The following is a 16092-nucleotide window of genomic DNA, read 5'->3' on the forward strand; positions in this document are numbered from 1 at the left end:
CAAGTGAAAGCATGCAATTGACACGGAACCTTTTCATTCATCACTCGTCACAGCTTTTATCGAGGATCTGGGGAAGATGACGTACAAAAAGTACGGACGTTAATTTATACGACTCGGCGGTCGTTCTCGCCGCTCGCCGCTGTCCGCCAAGCCCGAATGACCGTTGTTGGAAGATCCAAGTTCCAAGCACAAGACATTCGACGAGCGGTGAGCAAGCTCCATTCTTCATCTAGCCTCTTTATATTTATCCTTGTTATTTCTTTCGTCCTTTCTTCCTTCCGTTTTAAAATCACTCTTGATCATTATGTTCGTTATCCAATTATTGATTATTGCATCCCTTCTGGGCACAAGATCGGCCTTAGCAGCCACATGCTATAACCGTTTGGGTGAGTCATCATACATTACACTTTGCCACTTGCAACTGAGGCTGATGGTTGCGTCTCACCATAGGCCAGTCTTATTACTGTAGCAATGGTATGTCATGGGGCGCAAGGCTCGGTATCGGGCTGGGCGTTGCTTTTGGTGTAGTTCTCCTGTTTGCTTTGTGCGGTTACTGGCGTCGAAGGTAAGTATTATTAGTCCATGACTATTCGGTCAATAACTAATGTTCTATCAAGAAAACTCCGTTCCCAGTTCTCAAAGTACAAACCTCCTGCCCTCCCATTTGCTGGTCATAATCAGAATCAGAACCCTTATGTCAACAATCCTCCTCCTCCTTCCGGATTTAACAACAACCCATATGGCAGCAATCCCGCTCCACCTCCTCAGGCGTATCAGCCCAGCATGGCTGGTCAGTACGGAAGTTACCAAGGACAGACTCAAGAATCTGAAGGTCACGAACACGGATACGAATGGGAGCAAGCGAGGCAGGAGGAGGAGGAGAGAAGGAAGCAAGCGGGACAGACATCCGACATTCCACCTCCCGGCTATGATGTCGCTACAAGTGAGTTTCCGGGTTATTGTGCCCATCACTTTTTGCTGACCTACTGTTAGGCACACAAAACACCGGAAGCAATGCTGCCACTTATGCCCCTCCTCCTGGTCCCCCACCTAGCAAGCGGGAGGGTACTGTTTAGATGTCAGAAACCGCAGTTACTGAAATCGGATTTTGGTTCTTGGGTCACGACTCTGCGATATTAACACACTGTTAATGTTGTTGCTGGAGATGATTTAGAGAGCAGAGAAACAGATCAACGACAAGGCAATGGATGAGACACGGGTATCTTTTATTATCTTAGCAAACATGTAAGAAGTATAATAAATGTATGAATTTTCTTCTGTTTATGGGAGCATTGCTCGTTGCGCGGCTGAGTTTGATAGCTGGAATCGATCAAGCGTTTACCTGTTGTAACACATGGTGAATCACAAATGCATGATGTAGTACGTGCTCGTAGGTCATGAACAACGTTTGTTCTTCTGATGTACAACATTTCTCTGATGTGTCCTGACGATGTTTACAATTCCAAATGGCTCTATCCAGCCACACTTCTAGCTCGTTTATGCACTGTGGGACTCGTACTTCTTTCCCTCTTTGTCCCTTGCTTCTTGTGCGCATGACCATGACTCGGTAGTGCACTCATAGATCCACTCAGCAAGGCCGCTCGTTCACCTCTTTCGTGAGATTGAGATTGTAACACTGATGATGCCCACCCATCTTCCATATGTCTCATCCTCCTTTTGGTCGGTAGTGACCTTCTCCGGGAGGAACGATCAAGGGGTGTCAGCGGTTGCGGCAAAGGGGGCGCAGAACCATATATGAGGGACTGAATCATGATGGTGAGATCGAATATGAGGGTACCTCCCGAGCCGAAAAGATAAGGGAGTGCTTCGAGGAGGTAATGAGAGGATTCGACAGGGTCAGAACCGCCAGATGGGTTAAAAAGGATGGAGAAGACATAAGTAACATTGCCGCAGAATGCAAAGAGGAATAAGAGGATTGATAGGCCTTCTACTGATTTGCGTTGAAACTTTTGAGTCCTGAGATCAGCGAAGGCAAACTGGATGACTTGACATGAGTGACGCTTACATTTTTCCAAATTTGAGGCATTCGGGAGGTCAAATAGAGAGTGGTGCAACTCCACGCGGATATTCGGCCAATGATACGTTGATAAGATTGCGAATCTGCGGGGGGTCGCGGATAATCTTCATGAGGTTGAAGGTCGGGGTTGATAGCCGAAAACTCTAGGAAAACGGGCAAGTCCAAAGATGTGGTCGGTGAAGAATGTAGAATATGTGGATGCCTAATGGTCGGCCAACGTGTGGCTTGATCCAGAACAATGCCCGTGGACCTTCCCACTTGCTTGTTCATCCCACCAGTTACTGTATGTCCGAACCCTCCCCATCCCACCAGTAGACCCAAACTCATAAACGTCATCCCGGCTGCTCGCCTAGATCCTTTCCCCCCTGATCCTCTGACAAGACTCAAACTTCGACCCTTGTGCGACTCTTCACTTCGTTCCCTGTGGCTGACCCTTCCATTTCCCCCTTGTTGGTTGATCAATCCCTGTCCGCCTTGGGCGTAAGTAGGTAAATCGTCAAATCTGTCTTCAGCTTCTGAGTGAAACTCGCCCGAAGCAGAATTCGATGAGAGGGCGGCGTTGCCGCTGTTACTGGCATAGCCAACAGTACCTCCTTGTAAATGATCTAAACCAACTCGGTGGAGCGAACGTCCACGATAATCTCCTGCTACATTCAATCCCATCTTCTTGGGACTTCCCCTCGTTGTGCTTGCAGACCTTGCAGACATATCAGAATGGAAACTGTCCAACATACCATCATCATTATCACCTTCGCGCCCTGCCTCCGCAAGAAGAGAATTAAAGGTACTTCGTCTGCTAAGTTTCCGCTTGCGAGATAAAGAACGAGCGCTTGCACGCTCGGCTGCTCGGGCGACGTCCAAAGCAGCTTCATAGATGGCGGCATACGAACCATCAACCGACGGCGTAGTGACCGAGATGTCGGGAGGTGAAAAATATGAAGAGGTTGACTGATAGACGCCCTTTCTTGGCCTTGATCGACTGACCGGAGCAGGGCTTAAAGGGGACGTGACCAGATTTGCGGAGGTCGAACGAGTCCTGCCCAAAGGCGCGGTGGCTGGAAGGTTTGAAAAGACCCGTCGAGGTGAGTCCGACAAAGAAGCATAGCCATAGGCTGGAGTCGGGGCTGGTACTATCTGATTTTTGCGATAATAAAAGTACTGGCCCAAAAGCGTTACGTCTATTATACAAAAATAGGCCGCAAGGAAAGTCTGCCAAAGTCGCGGTGAGTGGAGATAGGTTTTTTATGGGACGGCGAAAAACGTACCTGAAATGGAAGCTGGTCGGTAAGGAGACAGCCGATAAGGTTAGTGATATCCCCTATCTCTATCGTCAGTGGCATAAAATAAGTTTGCAAAAGAGAACATGCCGAAAAGCCAGTTGACTAAAAATGGAAGAGCTAAGCCTTCGCAAGACTGTAAAGATAGATTCTTCAAGACTTGTCTGTATATTGCAAAGTTATGTCAATATATATTAGCATATTAAAAACGGGATGAGAAGTACGCTCTGAGATATCTGCTGCGTTGTGGGCGGAAGATGGACTTACGGCAATTGTGCACACAGCCAGAATGCTATACTGGCGTATCCGAGTATGCTTGCTACAAAGACCTTTGTGGACTGGGAAAGATCGAAGAGGAGATGAAGAGCCATGACCTGCGAGTGGGAGAATTAGAGGCCGGGGGATGGGGAGGGCATAGGGAGGGCTCTTAGAGAAAATGTGTGTGGCGACGGTGCAGCTGGACGAATGCCGAATGAAGTATGTATCAAGCTCAGAGACGGTGTATTGGTCGATTGAGAAAGGAAATAGTTACGTAATGAGATTGGAAAGTTGCGTAGAAGGGACGGAGAAAGGATGATAACGGACTGGATTGTTTATAATTAACGACGATTTCTTATCTGACGCGCAGGCCAATGGCAATGTGCGGAAGTGTTCCGGCCGGTACGTTATCTCCTACATTGCACGGTGACTGTGGATATATATGAGGCTCGATAGCCCGCAATAGACCATACTCCATAACACGCCTTGTACTCCCTGCCCATGAGCTCCACAGATGGCCCGGCGGCCGGCCCAGCGACAGAGCGAACCCAGCTCCTGTCCACCATCTCCACACACCACAATATTGCTGGCCTTACTCCCTCCAAATTCCGCCTTGTATGCGCCTCTCTGTGGTGCGCAACATTCCTAGTCGCTTTTGACTCTACCCTGGTCTCCACCCTTCTCTCAGACATTGGCTCCGCCTTCAACGCCTCTACCCAAGTATCATGGCTTGGTACCGCCTATCTCTTATCAGTATGTTGTTTCACACCCATATACGGCCGGCTGTCGGATTTGATCGGTAGACGAAATGCCCATCTTACGGGCCTCACTCTCTTCACTTTAGGCACATTTGGGTGTGCCATTGCACCTTCCATGCCTTTCCTCATCGTTGCTCGTTTTTTGGCTGGCGCCGGTGGAGGAGGTGTCGCGAGTGTATCGGCAATCTTGATGACAGACCTTGTTGATCTTCGTCATCGTGGCCTGTTCCAAGGCTGGGCCAACGTCACGTACGGTGTTGGTGCCGGTCTCGGTGGACCTGTTGGTGGATGGATTAGTGACAACTTTGGTTGGAGACTCGCTTTCCACATCCAGGTGCCCTTATTAATTCTCAACGCCATTCTCATCTACACCTTTGTTATTGTTCCACAGCAAGAACCTCTAGCTCCGACCCCATCCACTTCAAGCAGTCGCTCAGGGATTCTAGACACTCTCCCCACTGCCAAACCGGCCAACCGCCCTCAGATATGGAAGACAAAGCTTGCCAGGATCGACTATCTTGGATCCTTTACCTTGGCTTTGGCCGTCTCATCGCTGCTGCTTTCAATGTCTATCAAGACCTCTGCTACCAAACCCGACGGATCGGATTATGCCTTTTCAGACCCAGTCATTTGGGGTTTGTTTGTCTGCTCCGCCCTGTTTGCCATTGCCTTTCTCCTGGTCGAATCTTGCTACTCTCCAGAGCCCATCCTGCCTCTTAAACTCCTAAAACGTCGTACTCCGGCAGCCGTCGCCCTCTCTTCCTTCACCATGGTTACTGTTCAGTTCTCTGTTCTTTACAACATCCCCCTCTTCTTCACTATAGTCCAGCAACGTTCATCTTCTTCATCCGGCGCCCATCTCCTCCCCAACTCCATTCTTATCGGTGCTGGCTCCTTGTTTGTCGGTTGGATCATGCGCCGTACTGGGAGATACTGGTGGCTGGGCGTTGAGTGTGCGGTCTTGATCGTCGTGACAAGTATTGGGATGTGTTTCTGGCACAAGGATAGCCCAGAGTGGCTGACTTGGATCGCGCAAGCCCCTGGTGGGTTTGGGTATGCCGGTGTTTTGACTACGAGTTTAGTCGCTTTGATGACCCATGTTCAACTGGCTGGTAAGGGTGAGACGTACGTGTTTCTTGTATTACCAGCATGGAGAGTGGTCAACGCTTATCACATCATCTAACAATAGTGCTGTTGCGACTAGTAGTATGTTTGAATGGTTTTTTCTTTATCCTGTCCTATACTGACCGGTTTCCGCTTTTCCAGTGACGTATCTGTTCCGTACTGTCGGCCAAGTCCTAGGTGTTGCCATTAGCTCCGCCATTGTCCAATCAGTCGTCCAAAAAGATCTCGTTCGAACCATTACAGGTCCCGAGGCCCCCTATGTAAGTGGCTATCCCCCTCCTTCGAGCGATATTGCGGTGACTTAATAAAATAAAAAAAAACCCCCCTTTGGAATGGTTTTCATCGTAGATCATCTACCTTATCCGTCACTCAACTTCTGCCATCCAGACCCTTGAACCGCAATACAAAATCCCAGCCATCCAAGCGTACGACCACGCTCTTCGCTTTGTGTGGATCTTTAATCTTGTGCTCTCCGTATTTACAGTGTTGACGTTGATGATGGTGAAGGAAGAGGAGATGCCAGATAGACAGGTTATGAAAAAGAGGATTGAGCAGACGTCTGAATCGGCGTTTGAAGAATTTGAGTAGGGACTGGAATACATGGACGCAAACATTAGACAAGCATAGACCATTGTAGCGTGTTCCTACGAATTGATAATAGATACTAGATGAATCAGGGCGATCGTCGTTTTCAAACGCCACAGGACATCATTGCCGCATTTGCATCTATCGTTTTCAATACAAAAAAAGCGACAAGACAAAAATCAATCCTAATATTTAATCAAGATCGTTTTTGCCCGTCCGTCATATCCTTTATATAGATCATACTTTCTAATGCTGCTTCTCACGCCGATTTACCCGCCAAGAACCCGGCCAGCATCTCCTCCATCCTCAACTGACTCTGCCTCACCAATTCGACCTCCTTCTTCAGCTGTTCGACATCTCCTTCTTTGCCGCTAATCACCTGCTGTTGTTCAACCGCTCTGATTTCTTTACCTTTATCCACACCCTTGTCTTTCAGTGTCGTTTCTTCTTCTGGCGAAGCAGAGAATGTAGGTCGTCCAAACAGCTTGGCAAGGGGAGAATCATACGTCTTGATCTTCTTCTTGTCCTTTTCTTTCTTTACCGCTTTCAGGATGGGTGCTTCCCGTGCCCGAGTGGTGGTGGTGGTGGTCGCTGCCCCGTCATCCTCTACAAATGGCATAGTCGTGGCTTTGGGCCCACCTGGTGAGTTTTGATTGGCGCTGCTGGTGGGGGAAGGAAAAACGGGCGGGCCGACTTCAAAGGCCGAGGCGATGAGGAATTCGGATCCGCCTCCCAGCCATGAACTGTTTCTCGCAAGTCAGGACGATTTTTGTTTGGTTTTGAGCGGAGTGGAGGAGGGCTTACTCGAGAAGACTGGGCCTTTGAACATCCGTACCCCCCCGATCCATCGTAGAGGCCCCAAGGTGAATGGCCCTCTGCTTGGCGCGATAAGTGTATCTCTCATACGCTGAGATGGCGATCAAAATTGGAAAATTCTGATATCATGAATCGTATGTCAGTTTGACATGACTTTTGGGGGGAGAGAAAAAGGGAAAAAGAAAAAGAGGAATAAAAACTGACAGTTAAGCGGATGGCAAAGACGTTGATCCGATGCAAAGTCCGAGCTGAAACAATCCAGCTGAGAGGCACAAGGATGGCAAAGGCAAGAATGTTGATAGGCGGGAGGTAAGAGAAGAGGGCATCGGTCTTGACTCCTTCAACCGTTTTGACCACTCTTTGAAAAAGGTGCTAAAAAACAAGTCAGTGAGCAGGTTGGACAAAAAAAAAAGACGCCAGGAGCAAGCAGAGTTTTCATTTACTTCTTGTTGAGCGTTCTGGTTGATAGCAGCAAACTTGTTTGAGAGAATGGCAATGAGCATTGTAATCAGAAGCACATTACACAGTGCACTACGATACTATGAGCTGATCATAACGGGATTTTGATCTGTGAGAAGAGACATACGCATAAGAAATGAGCACGATGGGGCCAAAGATCGGATGAAAGGATTCGCTCGCAGAGAAACCTTTATTGACGGGTTAGTCAAAAGTATCTCATGCACGGCATAATACGTACCGAGGTATGAGGATCCAAACTGGCAATCATTCAACAAGATCAGTTTCGAGAAACAATGGCGAAGGGTGGTGCGATCTGACTTACCCAGATCTGACTGTAAAAGATACCATGTCGGTCGTTAATTGTATTCGGCTGTCATGAAAGACGATACTCACGCCATCAGCCATACAATCTGCTTCACAGTCCATGTAGCACGTCCCAGGGTCCAGAGACAAAAACATATGCCAGTGAATGCCAGAACTACGGTGTAAAAAGTCAGTTCGCGACAAGTGTCAGAGTGTTATCTAGATTCTTACTGGTGACAGTCATAAAGCTGACAAAACTAGCCACCATGCCTCGAAGCTGATCACACCCAAAAAATGAGTAAAAAAAAAGGGTGAGAATCTAATCCTGATTCGAGCTTGAAGATTTAAAGACTCACTGCAAGAATGACGACATTCTCTTTGATCACGAAGAATACTAATCGTGGGAAGGTGATGCACGCAGCACAGGCTAAAATGTCAAATGCCAAGTCGGATGATTTGGTAGAATGAGAAGCTAGAGCAATGACTCGAAGGCCAAAGTATAAGAGGAATATGGCAATCTTGTTCAATATAGGCTGTCAGCGGAAAAAGGAAAATCGAAAAATAGTTGTATGCTGCTCACGTATCCCATATCAAACGCGTTCCAAGCCTATAGATATGAGCGTTTTGTCTGTCAGTCGGGTATACCAAGGAAACCTACATTTGCAGCATAGACTGTTTACACATTTGATTTATCAGACGAGATCCAACTGACTCGTGAATCAAGTAGCCAAGCCAAAACGTACCTGCCCAACCATGCTCTTTGGAAGCTGCAAATTCGTCAAGGATGAAGCCGAAAGAAAAGACAATATAGATAATCTCCACCACAGTGAGATGGTGGAGATCCCTCCCTGATACAGATGTGAGCGGAAGCGCGGAGTTCGTTAGAATGAACTTTTTTTTCACCCACAGGCAAGAGTGGAGACGAAAAGGGCAAGGAGGATGACGAAACTTGTAAACTCCATACTTTTTCTCCATTTTGGCACTTTGAGCCTGGAATGATCGAGCCAGCCAGCCTGATACGGGTTGTATACATAGACTTCTCGCAAGTCCTCATCGTTGATATGGGCGTGACTATGCACAGAAGTAAAGTCTGAAGGCCCCGATTGGCCATATGCTCGACGACGTTGTCGAGTGCGCTCAGAAATGTACGAGTCGGAGATGATGGAGCGGGAGGAAATGGGAGAATAGATCAAGTGGCCAGAATAGATGAGGTTCACAAGATGCTGGATAAGAGGGAGTGAAAGCAGGTTTTTAGAAGTAGAGACGATGGCGAGCTAAACCTTATCAATACGAGTTGACTGGAAATACGCGATTGCTACGCACTTCAAGCGCACTGCTGGTCATTTCTTCAACATCTTTCCTGTCCTCGCCGAGACTCGCCCATACTTCGTCAGACGCGCCCTCAAAAGCACAATAGGCGTGGACAAGCTGTCCGACGAGGGCAGCTTCATCTTGAGCATACGGTTGGGAACGGAGGACCTTGACTTTACCACACGTCGCGTTATACGTTGTATCATGGCGTAGCGCAAGATGATACTTACTAGCTAGGAGTTCACAAAACGCCGCTCGGCAAGTCTGCAACGGGGCAGAACTCAAATCGCCGGCGGAAAGTGTGATGAATTGGATTCTGTCATGCCATGCAAGCGTCGGCTCTTCAGCAACACGCCGCGTATACTTTCAGTCATACCCACCGGTTGGCCATGAGCGCATACAAAACTTCGCCTAGGGAGGGCCCTTGATACACTGGACGTGGTGATGCACCGAGCTCGCCAGCATCCGGGGCGGTGGATTCCGCGAGGCCGGTGGCATTGGCGCGGTGCTCGAGCCTGGGGGCAAAACGCTGCACGATAGGCCTGACAAGGGTGTAGTTTACGGGCGGGGAGTTGAGCTGGTCCCAGTCGAGAGCAGTGTCTATGGCGTGGGTGACGATGGCATGGACTTCATGTATGAGCGGGAACACGGTGTCTGGGAGGGGCTGGGGGGGGGCGGCGGGCGCTGTGCCGAGCGAGGACATGCCGGGGATGCGCAGTGACAGTGTCCATGGCTGGCAGATCGATCAGGCTGGCCGATACACGGTCCGGAGCCCCGCGTCAAATTAAGGGCGTAATTAGGGCGGTAGTTACGGGGTCGATGGATGTAACAGTGCAGCCCCGTTGCTCCTGCACGCACCGCCGCCCGATGTACGCCCCCGCCCCCCCGCCCGGGCCGCGCTACAGCCCCCACCCCGCCGCCCAGAAACACCCGTATCCCGCCCAGGCCGCCTCCCCCCGCCACCCCCAGCAGCACCCCCCGCCCCCGCAGCGCCACAAGGGCACCCTCCATCCGGGCCAGATAGTGGATGTGGGCCAGTGCCACGTCAGGATAGAGCGCTATCTCTCAGAGGGCGGGTACGCACACGTCTACCTCACCACCTCGGACACGCCCATCTACCCCCCCGGCAGGAGCGCCGAGAAGAAGGGACGATGGGGCGACAAGGGCTACACCCAGCACTGTCTCAAGAGAATAGCATTCCAAGACGACTCGGTCTGGGTGGACGTGAAGAAGGAGATCGAGGTCATGGTGCGTGTCCCGTGCATAACGGCTGCCCAGAGACGGGTGTATTGATGCCCACAGCAGAAATCACTCCCGCCGAATTCCCATCTGGTGCAGTATCTTGGCTCGTCGCATACACGTTCTCCTGCAGGACAGCATGAAGTGTTTATCCTCATGGAGTTTTGCGCTGGTAAGCTTCCAACGATCTTGACGGTGCAGGCTGACGTATGCCAGGCGGCGGTATCATCGATCTTCTCAACAAGCGACTGCGGGACAGGTTAAAAGAAATTGAGATTCTCAATATCTTCACTGATGTCTGCGAAGTAAGTGTTGTCAGTTTGGCGTGGGCAGCTATTCATCCCATATCAGGCTGTCGCTGCCATGCACTCACTCAAACAACCTCTCTTGCATCGGGATCTCAAGGTGGGCGCACTCTGCCACCCTTATATAATTCGACTCATTCATGTCCTCTCTAGATTGAAAATGTCCTTTCCCAACCCATCAATATCCCGCCAACCCCTCAGCGACCCACCTCACTCATCTTTAAACTATGCGACTTTGGCTCTACAACTTTCCCAGCCGACAGGCCGCCCCAAACAAAGCTTGAAGCTGACGCGCTTGCTATGGACCTGAACCGGCATACAACCTTGCAATACAGGAGTCCAGAGATGGTGGAGCCAATGTTGGGTCTTCCTGTCGGACTTCCGAGCGGTGAGTATACAGCATCTTGGTCTATGCGGTGGAGCTGTGAGCTCATGAGATTTTAGATGTCTGGGCCCTCGGCTGTTTGCTGTACAAGCTTTGCTACTACACAACTCCCTTCGAGGAGCACGGACCGTTGGCAATCGTGAACGCCAAGTATACTTTCCCGCCTATGCCGCAGTACTCTCCCCGACTTCAGCATCTCATCGGTAAGGTTTTTCACGCTATCCCTTTGGCCCGCTCGGACAAGTGCTGACACCTATAAAGCCTCCATGCTAGTAGAGCAGCCTGCCCGGCGGCCCACAGTTTTTGAAGTCCTGCGCGTCGCACATGAAATGAGCGGCACGCGACCAGAAGTTGATTATGTGAGCATTTCCCCACCCCCCCATCGCCCTCAACCCCATCTAAAACATATCGTAGCCTATAACGTTAAAGTCGCTACCCATTCCCGCCCAGCCTCGTCCCACTAAACCTCAGTCACATTCTTCCAATAACCTCCTGGATTTTACAGGTTCTCCATCGTCCATGGGCAAATCACCGTCATTACAGCCATCACTGGCCTCCACTGTGCAGCCGCAGAGAAGAGGACGACCTACGCGAGATACTGCCAGGGAGAGCCCTAGACCAACAGCAGTACAAACCCAGCAGGCGCGATGGCAGCAATCTCCGGTGCAACAAGCCCAGCAAAAGCCTCAAATGACGTCCGGTTCGGCAAATGTCAGAGCACCGTCGAGACTGCATATCACGGGAGAGAGCGCCTCGCTGTCTTCCGGAAGCGCGCCGTTGTCCACCACATCGCCACCTCCAGTTGATGCTTTTGGAATGCCTATAGTGTCTTCTACGCAGCCGACCGCTACAGGCTTTGGTGATTCGTTTGGCGCTGGCGCCTCTCTAGTCAGGCCAACTGGGACCACAGGATCTAGTCAACAAAGTCAGAGCCGATACGGTTCCAACTTTATCAAGCGTCCTACCGGTTTTGGCGATTCCTTCGGGTCCGGTATCACCCGCACTCCATCCATTTCTTCTCGATCATCCGCCCCAGTCAAGCGTGTCCCGTCAGGTGCGACGACGGTGATCTCAAAGCAACATTCTCCAGCAGTATCGCACAAATCGCCCGAGCCTCCATCCGCCGGCGTAGTACCCGAAGGAGACCTTTCTTTCGAGAGCCGTTTCCCTTCCATCGAGACTCTCAACAGTGAAGCCACCCTTAGCCCACCCGAAAAGCTCATTTCACCCGTCGTCTCGCCTCCTTCCTCCTCCGACAACGCCAACACGACGCCTGGCAGTACCACCACCGCCCGCGGTGCGGCCTCTTATTTCGGCGCACTTCGTCCTCGGCCTTTGGTCAACAGCAGGCCGTCCATGTCTCGTAATCTCACTGGCGGCCATACGAGGGTTCCCGATGAAGATGGCCAGACCATGCAGGGAGAAGCCGAGAAGCATGGACATGTCCATGTCCAGCCGAGGTCGACCCAGGTGACAGGTACGGCATTTAGGGGTCAAGTATCCGGCCTGGCGCCCAATTTGGCTCAAGGGGGGGGGAGAGAAGGTAGAGGCTACTACCACGGTGAAGAAGAAGATGCGGAACGCGAGCGACGAGAAGAAATGATGAAGAGGGGAAATGGAGAACAAGGGGAAAAGTGGAATGTGTCTGAGAAGAAGATTGATAAAAAGACGATTACGACGCCTGAAGATCTCATGGGCAGCGAAGAGACGGGTTCGCTGCGAATTCCCAGCATCGTCCCCGTCCGGTCGATTTCCCCAGCGTCTGCAACCAGCGCCGCCATGTCCGCCACAAGCGCAATGAACAGAGGACCGCCCCCTCTTGATATTGACGCGGCCAAGACTGGCGGCGGCACCAACATCTTGTCGGACAACTGGTCGCCGCTTGCGGAAATGAGGAAGAGAGATGTGGCCGAGAGGGCGGAAGCAGCGGTACGGAAGAAGGAAGCAGAGGCTGAAAGGGCACAGTTGGAGAGACAAAACGCGGCCGACCAGCCGCCATTTATTGACGATGGAAAGCTGAAATCGCCAAAATCGGCGGCATCTACTGTCCAGCCTACAGTCGCCCCCAGTGAAGCTGTCTCGCCCGAACCTATAAAGTCGACGACTCTACCCGCCCCCACCTCTCGGCTGGAACCATCCACCGGGCAAGTCTCCCAGCGCATCCCTTCACGCGAACGAGCCCGCCCACAATCAATGTTCCTTCCCAGCACCTCATCCAATTCAGTACCCTCCCGAAGCTCATTGCTGTCTCCCCCGCTGCGTAGCGAGCCTTCCTCTTTACTTCCTTCTTCTCAATCCCCGCCCAAAACATCCATCTCGTCCCCTTCACGACCTAGCCAAGGACACCAGAAAAAGGATTCGATCAATGGAATGGTTTCCAAATACGAATCTATAAGCATTGGTAAACCGGGCGAGGATACGAACAAGAGGTCTGTTCGTCAACATGTGCCTAAACCCAGTGAGGGTACGAACGCTTTAGCAAGTAAACCTTTTGTGGCCAGCAAACCTGTAGGTTTGCGAAAACCCAGTGCCGACTTGGACAACTCTGCGCCTGTCAATACGACTACTGCTCGGAATGAGCCGGCCAATCCGACAAAACCTAGAGTCGCATCCAAACCAAGCACCTTTAGGCAAGATCCAGGAGTGGGCGTTGGTTATATTCGACCAGGTATGTCGGCCAATCCGTCCGTCAGACCGAACCCCGTCGTGTCCACATCGTTCAACAGCAGCAATCCAGACCATCGAGGAAAGGAGGATGAGGTGGTTGAAAAGGACAGTCTGAAGAGCGCTGTCGGATCATCTCCTGAGAAGCAGCAGCCTGTCAACCTTCTCATTCAAAGATGGAACAAGGGGGAGGTTAATAATGCGTCAGGAAATGCTGCTGCGAAATTTAAAAAGGGCGGATATATCTAAAGACGTTTTTTTTTTGAATTCTTTCTTGGCCGTTGATATGTGCTGGGTGATTGTAACTTTCAAGGCGTGTTTGACGTTTGACGTTATATAGGAGGGGGCACGTACTGTGTATGCACTTTACAATTTGTTCTTTTGTTATTGTACAATTCATTCGCCCCATTGTGCACAGATTCAAGTAGCATACCTACAACGACCAATCGTGGATATCAATCTCCTCCTTTTCAATCTTTTCCTGCTCGGCATCCCAATATTCAATCTGCCTGCCATCTGCAAACACCTGCCAGTCTCTTTCCTCCCAGCCTCCAGGACCTACGAGATGCACTCCAGCATCATAATTCCTCCATCGCCACTTTTCGCATTTCTCAGTCCAAGTCCAGAACAGAGGAACCGGATCTTTCTTAACAAGCGGTTTGTCTTTGGCCAAAGGTTTGGTATCGTTCGATTTGGTAGTCAAATTATTGTCGTCAACGGCAAGCTCAAGAGCTTTCATAGTCATATTGATACCATCCAGGCCAACAGCACCATTGGGTTTGATAGCCCTTGCTAATGCTTTTGCATCGGCCTCGTTTAGTTTTTTGTTCTTTTCAACCCCAGCCGGATTGGCAGTACGGTCAGCGGCTTTGGGACCAGGCGCATGTTCTGCTTCGATTTCTTGCTTTACATCTTTTTTCACAGCTTGTTGATCACCCTGTTGATTTTGGTTTTTAGAGTCGGCATCATCGGAAGGGGTGATGACTGGGATGGTGGTGATAGCCTTGCCTAAAGGTGGTTTGGCGGTAATTACAGGGGGTTCGCCGTCCAGCGCATTGGCATCGCTTGCAGTCATTACTGGAGCTTCATCAATGCCTGTCTTCCCATGTTGCTTCTCTTTTTCTTCCTTTTCCTTTCGCTCCTTCCTTTCCTTCTCTTTCCTCTCCCTATATTCCTTTTCTTTTCTTTTTCTATCCTCTGCTTGCTGAGCTTTCACCATTTCTCCAAACACACGGTCATTAGAATTAGTAATGAGCACTTGGAATCCCTGTTTGATTCGATCTTCTGGTTTCCAGGTAATTGCAATGTCAAGTCGGAGGAGAAAAAAACCATGCGTAAAGAGGAGGAAAGCAGCTGCAGGTTCTGACCAGTGACGAGAAGGGGGTCGCTACAAAGATGATAAGAACTGTATCTTTGTAATCATAGTCGACAACTGACCTCAATGTTGTAGACGCATTGAATACCAACAGTAGATAAGATGTCCTCTACACCTTCTTTGGTCCATTCGATTTCTGGTTTTTGAGCTGTCGTCCTTGCAGGGGAATCAGTTTTGTTATCTTGTTGGGAGAATATCTCGGGCCTTTTGACATCAGAACGAAGGTGCTTCCTTGCTTCAGAATCGTTCCAGTCATACATGTTCCAGAATTCGTTAGCCGAAAGCTACAAATCTCCTCAGTAATCCTGTTTTGAGAAACTAAGGCATCCCTCACTTCATGGTTATTGGCCTCTACTAATTCATTCCAAAGGTTGAGAAGTATACCTTCGCTGGTCTTTGGCACAGTTTTCTTTATAACTCTCTTGCGTTCTTTTTCGATTTCTTTTTGAACTTCCTTTTCCCACTCACCCATGAGTCTCTTCAATGCTTCTCTCTCATTCCTCTCTTTCCACTGTTGAGTCAACCAGCCATCCTTTGTCACATCCACATAAATAACCTCGGCACCCACGGCCTTTGCGTATTTATGATATGCACCTCGCGGGTCAGTATTCACTGGTGGGTAAACCACTGAAGGGTGTAAATCTAACCTTGTTCTCAAGGGTCGGTAAGGGGCAGGAGATAGAAGGATGAGAGGCTCAGGCTCAAGGTCGGTCTCTTTGTGTATGTGCTCAGAACCGTCGTCTTTTTTCTCTGCCAAAGCCTCGGGGACTTGGTCAGTAAGCTTAGAGGTGCTGTCAATTTGATCGTTGTCCTTCTGTTCAGGTTGCGATTTCTTGGCATCGGCCTCCTTATCATTGTCTGATACTACTGCACCAAGCGCAGATGTAGGGGGTTCCGGTAAGTTGGAACCAGGAGAAATAGGTGTCAGTACAGCTCCATCCTTAATTTTGACAATTGCGTCGCATTTTGTAGGCGTGCACTTATCTGCCTTACCACCTTGCCCCTTCTGATCTTGTTTTCCTTTCTCAGCTTTTGCTTGCAAGTTGACCTTTGCTTTATCATGCTTATCTTTATTAGTCACTTTTGGTCTAGATGTGGGAGCTGGGTGAATAGCAAGAGCTAGAGGAGGCGGGGGGAAGTAACGATGAAGTGACATGGGGAGTATTCAGGAAGTTCTTGATGGCTGTCTGCAGG

General features: G+C 50.0%; 6 protein-coding genes across 6 annotated transcripts; 3 read left to right on the plus strand and 3 right to left on the minus strand.

Annotated features, from left to right (window-relative positions):
* Nucleotides 1-476: 476 nt before the first annotated feature.
* Nucleotides 477-1076, plus strand: CNBB2320 (hypothetical protein; the record flags this gene model as incomplete). Its single annotated transcript, XM_772154.1, has 3 exons — nt 477-565; nt 618-955; nt 994-1076. 3 exons carry the CDS (start codon nt 477-479, stop codon nt 1074-1076), a joined length of 510 nt encoding a protein of 169 aa, XP_777247.1.
* A 396-nt stretch (nt 1077-1472) lies between these two features.
* On the minus strand, nt 1473-3686 carry CNBB2330 (hypothetical protein; the record flags this gene model as incomplete). The annotated part of the gene is made up of 5 exons (XM_772155.1): nt 1473-1967; nt 2027-3247; nt 3304-3356; nt 3406-3479; nt 3583-3686. 5 exons carry the CDS (start codon nt 3684-3686, stop codon nt 1473-1475), a joined length of 1947 nt encoding a protein of 648 aa, XP_777248.1.
* Nucleotides 3687-4074: 388 nt separating this feature from the next.
* On the plus strand, nt 4075-6044 carry CNBB2340 (hypothetical protein; the record flags this gene model as incomplete). Its single annotated transcript, XM_772156.1, has 4 exons — nt 4075-5456; nt 5521-5537; nt 5598-5716; nt 5805-6044. 4 exons carry the CDS (start codon nt 4075-4077, stop codon nt 6042-6044), a joined length of 1758 nt encoding a protein of 585 aa, XP_777249.1.
* A 256-nt stretch (nt 6045-6300) lies between these two features.
* CNBB2350 (hypothetical protein) lies at nt 6301-9633 on the minus strand (the record flags this gene model as incomplete). Its single annotated transcript, XM_772157.1, has 17 exons — nt 6301-6784; nt 6846-6976; nt 7062-7229; nt 7301-7388; nt 7444-7504; nt 7555-7573; nt 7639-7648; nt 7710-7794; nt 7851-7896; nt 7976-8137; nt 8200-8226; nt 8278-8291; nt 8363-8467; nt 8527-8893; nt 8943-9103; nt 9161-9246; nt 9311-9633. 17 exons carry the CDS (start codon nt 9631-9633, stop codon nt 6301-6303), a joined length of 2337 nt encoding a protein of 778 aa, XP_777250.1.
* A 164-nt stretch (nt 9634-9797) lies between these two features.
* Nucleotides 9798-13772, plus strand: CNBB2360 (hypothetical protein; the record flags this gene model as incomplete). Its single annotated transcript, XM_772158.1, has 8 exons — nt 9798-10178; nt 10236-10341; nt 10386-10474; nt 10521-10574; nt 10628-10862; nt 10919-11062; nt 11121-11218; nt 11274-13772. The coding sequence occupies 8 exons, from the start codon at nt 9798-9800 to the stop codon at nt 13770-13772; spliced, it is 3606 nt and encodes a 1201-aa protein (XP_777251.1).
* Nucleotides 13773-13956: 184 nt separating this feature from the next.
* CNBB2370 (hypothetical protein) lies at nt 13957-16054 on the minus strand (the record flags this gene model as incomplete). Its single annotated transcript, XM_772159.1, has 3 exons — nt 13957-14910; nt 14961-15182; nt 15233-16054. 3 exons carry the CDS (start codon nt 16052-16054, stop codon nt 13957-13959), a joined length of 1998 nt encoding a protein of 665 aa, XP_777252.1.
* Nucleotides 16055-16092: the final 38 nt, after the last annotated feature.

The sequence above is a fragment of the Cryptococcus neoformans genome, chromosome 2 (assembly GCF_000149385.1).
Source record: "Cryptococcus neoformans var. neoformans B-3501A chromosome 2, whole genome shotgun sequence".
Classification (NCBI taxonomy): domain Eukaryota; kingdom Fungi; phylum Basidiomycota; class Tremellomycetes; order Tremellales; family Cryptococcaceae; genus Cryptococcus; species Cryptococcus deneoformans.